General features: G+C 44.5%; 1 protein-coding gene across 1 annotated transcript; it reads right to left on the bottom strand.

Annotated features, from left to right (window-relative positions):
• Window positions 1-701: 701 nt before the first annotated feature.
• Window positions 702-7,871, bottom strand: C12H3orf85 (chromosome 12 C3orf85 homolog). Its single transcript, XM_056858930.1, has 4 exons — window positions 7,815-7,871; window positions 3,970-4,112; window positions 3,244-3,329; window positions 702-814 (listed from the first exon to the last, which is right to left on the bottom strand). The coding sequence occupies exons 1-4, from the start codon at window positions 7,861-7,863 to the stop codon at window positions 736-738; spliced, it is 357 nt and encodes a 118-aa protein (XP_056714908.1). The 5' UTR covers window positions 7,864-7,871; the 3' UTR covers window positions 702-735.
• Between the last annotated feature and the right edge of the window lie 1,718 nt (window positions 7,872-9,589).

The following is a 9,589-nucleotide window of genomic DNA, read 5'->3' as shown; positions in this document are numbered from 1 at the left end:
CTCTCCGGGCTGCTTTAAGTCTCTGTATGGAAAAAAGACAGGCACAGTATAGGTACCTGTCTTTTTACCCAACTATGGATTTGAGTACTATGTAAGTGGAGGGAAGAATTGTTGATCTTGGAAATAACATGAGGGGAGAGTTCTTCTCTTCCCTGGCATCATGGACCTATCCCCAAGCATCTACGTTTTGGAGCTAAATTACATGCTAGGGGATGATCCAGTCTCGATTCCCCAGCATTATGTTTTGGCCCATTAAGAATATCGCAGTATTTGTTTGTGAATTCCGAATAAGTTTTCTCCTATAGTTTAGCTTATTAGATTTTTAACCCGCCCTTTCCCAACTAAGGTCCAGCTCAGGGCAGATTACATCAATTAAAATACAACATATTTTCACTGATATAGCCAACTGTGGCCGCTTAAGTTAGAACAGTAGGAAGTTTTTGTGTGTGCAAAGCCTCATTGCAAGTAATAATTGATCTTGTGCAAGAGAAGCAGACCCCATTCATTTCAGAGGGGTTTGGATCTCCTTGCTTATTCTGTTCCAGATAAAGCTCATTATCCGGGGCTACTGAAGATGTTTCTAGCTGCTCCATGAACGCTGAACAGCCGTCAAAGAGAACAGTTAGTCTCGGTGATACTTCAGTACGAGTCAAGTTGATGTAAGCGATGGACTTCAATCTCTGACCAGATGGGTGTCTCTCGCTGTTCAGTACAGGTCTGTTGGCAGCTGCCTGTTTAATCGCTTTGGCTCATCTGCTGCTGGAAATGAGCCCCAGACTGCTGTAACATTTCCACATAAGACTGAATCTGGTCCCTGTAAAATGAAGCACTTCATGAAAACTCTGCCAAACTATCACATCAAAACATTTGCTTTTGCTTTCATTGTGGAATGACATAGATCACAACAGGTAGCCACGTTTGTCTGTAGCAGTAGAAAAGAGCAGGAGTCCAGTAGCACCTTAAAGACTAACAACATTTCTGGCAGGGAATGAGCTTTTGTGAGCCACAGCTCACTTCTTCAGATAATTCTAACTGTATCTGAAGAACTGAGCTGTGACTCTCGAAAGCTCATACCCAGTCTTTAAGGTGCTACTGGACTTCTGCTGTGGAATGACATGTTTGCAAAGCTGTTCTCTGGAGGAGGGAGAAGAAGAGGAAGAGTTGGTTTTCATGCCCCACTTTTCTCTACCTTTAAGGCAGGGGTGGGGAACCTCAGGCCCGGGGGCCATATGTGGCCCCCGAGGACATTTTTTGTGGCCCTCGGGAGCTCTGGGACCCTGCTGCAGAGGCAAGGCGCAGGCCGGCCCTCCCAGAGGGTGTTCCTGGCACCACGGCTTACAGCAGCGCTGCGGCGCCCTTTGGACCTCCTCTCGCCGACTGTCGGCTGTTGAGCAGCGAGAGGGAGGGGGAAAGAGGCTGACGGCTCCTGGCGGCAGAGCATTCATGCAGGAGCCGATTGGGCTTCGGGGGAGCCCTTTTGTGGACTCTGGGGAGGAGAGGACATGGAGACTGGGGCCCGGTCGCGCGGGGCTCTGTGCGCCGCCGGGTGTGTGTGGGCAGGGGAGGCTAGGGCCCGGTCGCGTGGGGCCAGCATGCGTGTGTGTGAAGGCTTTTCTCTCTTTTCTTCCTCTTTTTCTGTCACTTTCTCCTTTCTCTCCCTCTTTCTCCCTCTTTTTCTGTCTCTGTCTTTGTCTCCCTCCGTCCTTTTCTTTGTCTCCCTCCGTCCTTTTCTTTCTTTCTCCCTCTCTCTCCATTTCTTTCTCCCTTTCTCTCTCCCTCCCTTTTCCTCTTTCTGTTTTCCTTCCTCCCTTGCCGATTGACCCTGGGCTGTGCCTCCCTGGCACCTCATTTGCTCGGGCCCACTGCTGGCTGCCCTTTTGCCTGGGAGGGGGGAGTGGGGGCACCCTGCAGGCCTTCTCTGTGTGGCCTCCCCTGGGTTTGCCAACCTCCAGGTGGTGGCTGGAGACCTGGCAACCCTCGCCTCTTCCCCCCCCCCGCACCGGCAGATCTACACCTGGTATGGCCCCTGAATGATGTCATAAATGTGCAAATGGCCCTTGGCAGGAAAAAGGTTCCCCACCCCTGCTTTAAGGAGTCTCAAAGCGGCTTACAATCACCTTCCCTTCTCCTCCCCACAGCAGACACCTTGTGAGGTAGGTGGGGCTGAGAGAGTCTGAGAGAACGGAGACTAGCCCAAGGTCACCCATCAGGCTTTATGTGGAAGAGTGGGGAAACAAAACCAGTTCACCAGATTAGAGTCCGCCACTCATGTGGAGAAGCATGGAATCAAACCCGGCTCTGCCGATTAGCGTCCGCCACTCTTAGCCACTACACCACACTGATTAATTTATAAAATTAAGAATCAAAATTATGTGCCAGTCCAATCCTAGTCAAGAAATGCTGAATTCTTCAAAATATATACCATATATTTTTCATTATTATGTTTCTGCTAGTCATGAGAGGGGCCAATGAGCTTTTCATTTACTAAATATTTTGAGGAATTCCAACTTTCTTGCCTAGGGTTAGCCTGTTGTCTAAGAGTTTATCATGTATGTTTAGCCTGAAGAGGAGAAGACTGGGAGGTGATATGATAACCATCTTCAAGTACTTGAAGGGCTGTCATATAGAGGATGGTGCCGAGTTGTTTTCTGTTGCCAAGAAGGTCGGACCAGAACCAACGGGTTGAAATTAAACCAAAAGAGTTTCTGTCTAGACATTAGAAAGAATTTTCTAACAGCGCAATTCCTCAGTGGAACAGGCTTCCTCAGGAGGTGGTAAGCTCTACTTTCCTGGAGATTTTTAAGCAGAGGCTAGATGGCCATCTGTCAGCAATGCTGATTCTATGACCTTAGGCAGATCATGAGAGGGAGGGCATCTTGGCCATCTTCTGGGCAGGGAGTAGGGGTCACTGGGGGTGTTGGGAGGAGGTAGTTGTGAATTTCCTGCATTGTGCAGTGGGTTGGACTAGATGACCCTGGTGGTCCCTTCCAGCTCTATGATTCTATGATTCTATGAGGCATTCTATCCACACAACTATGCAGATGTAAACTCCTTTAAGCTGTTCGATGCTGAACAGCAAATTCTGCACTTGAGTGGAATCATAGAATGCACAAAAGTGCACAGGTTTAGCTCTTAACATAAGCCCACTTGTAAATCTCTAATGCAGTTAGGATATTATGTGTCCCACCTAATGCCATAACTTCTGAGATCTCTTTGAATGGACTATTTTTAGACATCAATTACCTTGCTGTATCTGGATAAAATGCATATGATCCCAAGTCCATGTAATACTGTGCAGTTGTCCTCAGGGCAGTCCAGGTTTCACTAGCCTGATCGGGACAGAAGAGGCACCTTCTATTATTTTATTATCCCAATTTGTAATCCCTCCATGGCCGGCTCAAGGGCTTTTGGTTCCCTAGGCTGGCCAGCCTACCCCCACATCCCCATAGTAATTAAATTACTATTAATTATTATTACTGGCTTAGCCATAAATAATATTTGCATGGTCTTTTAATTGTGCAAAGTGTTTTAAAATCTGGATGTCATTCATCTTCACGACATCCCTGTGTGGTGAATCATGCTATTTCACATATTGGAAAATTCAGATTGAGAGGCATCAGATTGCCCAAAATCCTCCAGTGACTCCACAACAGGTAGCGTTGCCAACCTCCAGGTAGTAGCTGGAGCTCTCCTACTATTACAACTGATCTCCAGCCGATACAGACCAGTTCACCTGGAGAAAATGGCCACTTTGGCAATTGGACTCTATGGCATTGAAGTTCCTCCCCTCCCCAAACCCCGCCCTCCCCAGGCTCCGCCCCAAAAACCTCCCACCGGTTGCAAAGAGGGACCTGACAACCCTAACAACAGAGCAAATACTTAAATACTCACTACAGAGAAACTTCGACCTTCTGAACCAATCTGGCTGTCTTGGAGCCTGACTATCCAGTCTTAGATGAAAGTGAATACCTTTTCTGCCACAGTGAAGCTCCAGGCATTCTGGCTGCTGCTTGGGTCCCAGTAGCTCAGAGAATAGGGCACTCGTCTCTTAAGTTGTAAAAATTGATTGGCTTCTTCTTCGGAAGAAAACGGTGCTCCCCAAACCCCTGAAACTGCAAAAGTGCCACAATCACAGTCATGTTAAACAAACAAAGTAAAGCACTGAAAGCACACTGTGTATGTACAGAAAATCCTTTTATCTATGTAATAATAATGATAACTTGCAATTCAACCCGACTCTCTGTAACGTTTACAGAACATATGCAATTAGCAAGGCGGCTGTAGTGTGGAGGCAGGCAACTCTCCAGAGCAAACATGAAAATCCGGAGTGGATTTCAAAATGAATGAACTTCTTCAGGATTGAAGTACGTTGTGCCAAGATATATAGTTCATTCACATAAGCCGCATAAGATGATAGGAATTACTTTATCCCGAGATGGGAGACCGGTAAGACCCATTTCGCCGTGGCTTTGTCCATCGGGAAAGTAGAGCATGAGATGGCGCCTATCTCTATAATGTAATACAATATAATTACAAAGGTTGACAATATATACAAATATTCCAAAATTAAACAAGGAAAATAAATATTACATACCATTGCTGAAATGCTTGTAGCATACAGATTGTAGGATGGCTTCTAGCAATCTTACAAAAGCATAGAACTGCCCATATTTTATGCACAATAATTGGCAACAGGTGCTTATTGCAGAGAACAGTCTTAAAGGGGCAGACAGTTAACTCTTAGCAAGGAATTGCATAACTGTTAGCACTACACAAGCCAGCTAGCAATTACAGTTATAGCTGTGATATTACAAAAAATACAAAAATTACAAAAAACAACTTAAATCTGAAGCAGAATTTAATCCATTTGGAATAATTGTATTAAAAAGAAAAATGAAGCGTGATTCAGCTTGAGAAAGAATTCTATCAATATTTTGCCTAGAGAAAGGTTTGGGTTTATACTGCCAAATGACAAAAAATTGTATGTCATTTTCAGAATGGTGTAGTTCTTGATAATGGGAAACAAGTGGAGCCTCTGCCACATGATTTTTAATTCGTGATTTATGCTCACCTACTCTAAGTCGAATGGGGCGTCTTGTTTTGCCCACGTATAAAAATCCACAGGGGCACCAGACGAGGTAGATCACGTTTTTACTGGCACAATTAGAAAACTGCTTAAGTTTGAAAACGAAATTAGTATTGGTGTTTCTAAATTCTTTTACTGGCATAGAATATTGGCACATATTGCATTCCCCACATCGAAAATGACCTGAAGGTAAATTAGAAGTGGGTGGTGGTAAAACATCTGTATGGGTAAGATAGTCCCTAAGAGATCTGGTTTTGCGATAACCAAAACGAGGAATCATCTGGCAACCTGGTAAATCGCGTACTAGATGCCAGTGTTTGGCTACTATAGTTTGTATATCTCTTGTGTATTGGTTGTATTCTAATGAGGACGTTATACCAGAATACGTGGTCTTGTGTTTGGTTGTAAGTAATTGAGAGCGATCCCGCTCATCACAGTCATGGCATAGCAGAACATGCATGTTCTTATCATATTGAGCAAGCTGGTCTTCCCCCTCAGATCTAGGGTTGCCAGCTAGGTAGTAGCTGGAGATCTCCTGCTATTGCAACTGATCTCCAGCCGATAGAGATCAGTTCCCCTGGAGAAAATGGCCACTTTGGCAATTGCACTCTATAGCATTGAAGTCCCTCCCCTCCCTAAACCCCGCCCTTCTCAGGCTCCGCCCCAAAAACCTCCAGGTATTTCCCAACCCGGAGCTGGCAACCCTACTCAAATCTTTTATATCCCATCTGTGATTTAGTTAAAATCACATAAATGAAGCTGCCTTATACTGAATCAAATCTTGATCCATCAAGTCAGTATTGTCTACTCAGACCAGCAGCGGCTCTCCAGGGTGTCAGGCGGAGGTCTTTCACATCACCTACTTGCCTAGTCCCTTTAACTGGAGATGCCGGGGATTGAACCTGGGACCTTCTGCATGCCAAGCAGATGCTCTACCACTGAGCCACGGCCCCTCCCCAAATCAAACTCTGAAAACTTAAAGTTGTATAAACCTCTATATGAAGATGCATTTTAAGTATTACATTAAAAGAGATTTACCACACGAAGGACAAATCACCCAGCACACTCAGTCTAAGTAACTTGATTGTTATCTGTATTTCTCTGCAATGAAAAAACAAAGGCAAAATGTGCCTTTAGGCTTGCCAACTTTGAACTCTAGCTGTCCCTTTAATACCAGTTTGATCTGCAGCAGTTATCAGGTCATGTTATTTAGTTCCATGCCATGAGAAGCGTCAATTGCCCATTTCTACATATTAAACGTCTATTGAAGGGACTGGACTTCCTTTGTCCAGGCCTGCTGGCAACCTTACTTCTGATACCAAAATGCACAGACTGATGTGTTCCTAACATTTTCACTGCCCCACATAAGAATAAGCAAACAGTGGGGAAAACTCAAATGACTACAATTTTGTAAGATTTGTTCCATAGGTTCCTAAATGTCCATTGCTTTAAGAAATTTCCTGCAAGCTATGCAAATAGCTTCCCACCTTTAAATATTCATTCTGGAGGCCTCAAGAACAGCAGGTGCCTTGACTGCAATACTTTACCAGCAGGTGAAAGCTCATATAATTCATTTCTATCTATTCTTTAAAAATCCCACACAAAGAAAGTAGCATGTCGGGGGAAGTGTTCCAGCCTATCATTCTCCCTGACATGCTAGTTTTTTCCATGTAGGAATTCCCTGTAGGCATTATATGAGTTCTCACCTGCAGTTTGAGAGACAATTAGATGGGATACAGGTTTCCATATGTATTTATTTACATGTACAGGCAGAGTTAGGATGCCTATTTTTTGCAGAAAACAGAGCACACAGACGAAGGAAGCTAAACTATGTCCCTTCTTCCTTAAGATGCTCCATTATTTGAAGCATTTGCTTCATTATTTGAAGCATTTGCTCCATTATTTGAAGCATTTTTCTCTCCACTGGGCCCAGATACTAAGGGGAAGCCAAACTGTAAGAAAAAGTCCTCAAACTGTGAAGCCCAATGAGGTAAATGGAGAAGGGGCACGATTTGGTTTGGTTGCCTGCATCCTCCATTTTTTACGAAAGAAAAGGCACTCTTCTACCGACCATGCTGTACACATAAATAGGTGGTCCTGCGAACGACTCTAATGTCAGAGAAGGAGAACTAAAACTCACATTAATTCCCTTGCCTAAAGCCTATTTTCAATACCATTCCATAGAGCTGGACTGCTAACAGAATAAAATCAAGTCAGAATTACTACATCCCGCCACTGCCATTTTCCAACCAATCCACACAATCCAGATCATGCCAAAAGTACTTTCCTCAGAGAAAAAACATCTTGTGATCAACTGGCTGTAACTGACTGCGCTTCCATTCACTAGAGAAGAAGAAGGTAAAATCTTTTCAGATATGTAGGTATTGGTAGGACCCAACGTGTGAGCTGTTGACAGCGTGAGATATGACGAACAGCTCTGCAAATCTCAGCAGCTTGTTCATTCTTACCCAGAAACATAATTCCATTAAAAGGTAAATACCTTGCATGTCGTGTTTAATGCCACACAGAATCTGAAAGGAGTCCAAGTTCTTCCTCTTATTCATTTGGGCGCACAGGTAAATGCACTTAATGTTACATAATCCAGAGTCACTTAAATGCTGTAATCACTTTCTTCCATTCCTCCCAACCTTTTTGACATATTGTGTTTATTAGTTAATAATAATCAGGATTGACTGGCCAAATATCCATTTGACTTCTAAAAGCCTACCTGTGAGCAACATGGCGCATGTGGCTACTTGAAGCACTGAAGCAGACATGATGTATCCTCTGGGAAATCTTGTTTCATAATGAAGCATGATAAACGGTGCCTGTTTTGTACTTGAAACCCCTTTGCTTTATCAATCATTTACTGCAGACCTCCGTGCAGACAGAGAGGGCAAGGTACACTGTTGCGTCTCATTGCCTCGTCATAACTCCCTGCGTGCCCTTTGGACTTTTAAAATGCATGTTTAAAATACTCCAAACATGTTTTTTCCCCCTTGAATGGATATTTAACTTACTGAACTTTGATTACACAAGGATGCTTCCCTTTCTTGTTACGATCTGGTGATATCTCCTTGCGTCGAATGACCACCGTCTGCGGACCATCGAATGAGCAGACAGGGCTGATTAGATTCTCAGCCACCTCTTTACAGGATACAGGCTCCAGAAGGTCGGACCAGAACCGACGGGTTGAAATTAAATCAAAAGAGTTTCCGTCTAGACATTAGGAAGAATTTTCTAACAGAGTGGTTCCTCTGTGAAACAGGCTTCCTCAGGAGGTGGTAAGCTCTCCTTCCCTGGAGGTTTTTAAGAAGAGGTTAGATGGCCATCTGTCAGCAATGCTGATTCTATGACCTTAGGCAGATCATGAGAGGGAGGGCACCTTGGCCTTTTCTTCTGGGAATGGAGTAGGAGTCACTGGGGGTGTGGGGGAATTTCCTGCATTGTGCAGGGGGTTGGACTAGATGACCCTGGTGGCCCCTTCCAACTCTATGATTCTATGCAACACGCAAGCAGCAAATCATGGTTAATCAAGTTACCGAAGAACTTTTGTGGGTGGTGCTTCTGTGAGACAAAGGGAAGCTTCATATAGTCTCGATATGCCCAATTAAAAACCTAACCATGCCGCTACTTCAAGTTATTTAAAATAACAGCAGGTTCCATTCTGGTTGAGTGATGTCCTACCATGACAATGCCAGCGTGGTGTAGTGGTTAAGAGCAGTGATTTGGAGTGGTGGAGTCTGATTTGGAGAACCAGGTTTGATTCCCCACTCCTCCACGTGAGCGACAAATGCTAATCTGGTGAACTGGATTTGTTTCCCCACTCCTACACATGAAGCCAGCTGGCTGACCTTGGGCTTGTCACACTCTCTCAGTCCCACCTACCCCACAGGGTTTCTGTTGTGGGGATGGGAGGGGAAGATTACTGTAAGCCGTTTTGAGTCTCCCTTAAGTGGCAGAGAAAGTCGGCATATAAAAACCAACTCTTCTTCTTTTCTTCTTAATAAGGCTGCTGGGCTTCACTAGTTAAGATTTCAAGCAACCCTGACGTGGGTAGCTTCAGAATGAAAGATCTGAGCAGGGGTGCATTGACCACTGACCATGCCAGGGAAACTTCCTGGTAGGCCATGGCCTTGGAGTGCTGCTGGCAGCCAGGAGCATGCAGAGCCAAGCCCCAGCACATCTGCCAGCCAACCAGTGGTGATGCAGGATGAGGCAATATGTGAGCCAACATCCATTTTTGTCACTGCTGGTCAGGTCTGAGCATAGGGTTGCCAACCTCCAGGTGGTGAGAGAACAAAGTAGACACCACTGTACAAGTATCAAGGGATTTGGAAATCAGTACAGGAGCGAAGCCAATTTAAACAAAGTGCAAAATTCTTTATAAGCTACCACATATAGTTCAAGACAATACAAGACAAAATGTACAACAAAACCCACAAAATTCCATATATACATATGTACAGAAGTTGTTTGACATAGTTGTCTCAATTGTGAGTA

Source organism: Euleptes europaea, chromosome 12 (genome assembly GCF_029931775.1).
Source record: "Euleptes europaea isolate rEulEur1 chromosome 12, rEulEur1.hap1, whole genome shotgun sequence".
Taxonomy (NCBI): Eukaryota; Metazoa; Chordata; class Lepidosauria; order Squamata; family Sphaerodactylidae; genus Euleptes; species Euleptes europaea.
This window is presented reverse-complemented; position numbering and strand designations above follow the sequence as displayed.

Excerpts from the sequence above, each read along its gene's own strand:
- C12H3orf85 (XM_056858930.1), bottom strand. The coding sequence starts at position 7,863 with ATGTCTGCTTCAGTGCTTCAAGTAGCCACATGCGCCATGTTGCTCACA. Across the intron at positions 3,330-3,969 it reads GCTTCACTGTGGCAGAAAAG|GCTAGTGAAACCTGGACTGC; the intron begins GTATTCACTTTC and ends TGTCCCGATCAG. Across the intron at positions 815-3,243 it reads TTTTATCCAGATACAGCAAG|GGACCAGATTCAGTCTTATG; the intron begins GTAATTGATGTC and ends TTCATTTTACAG.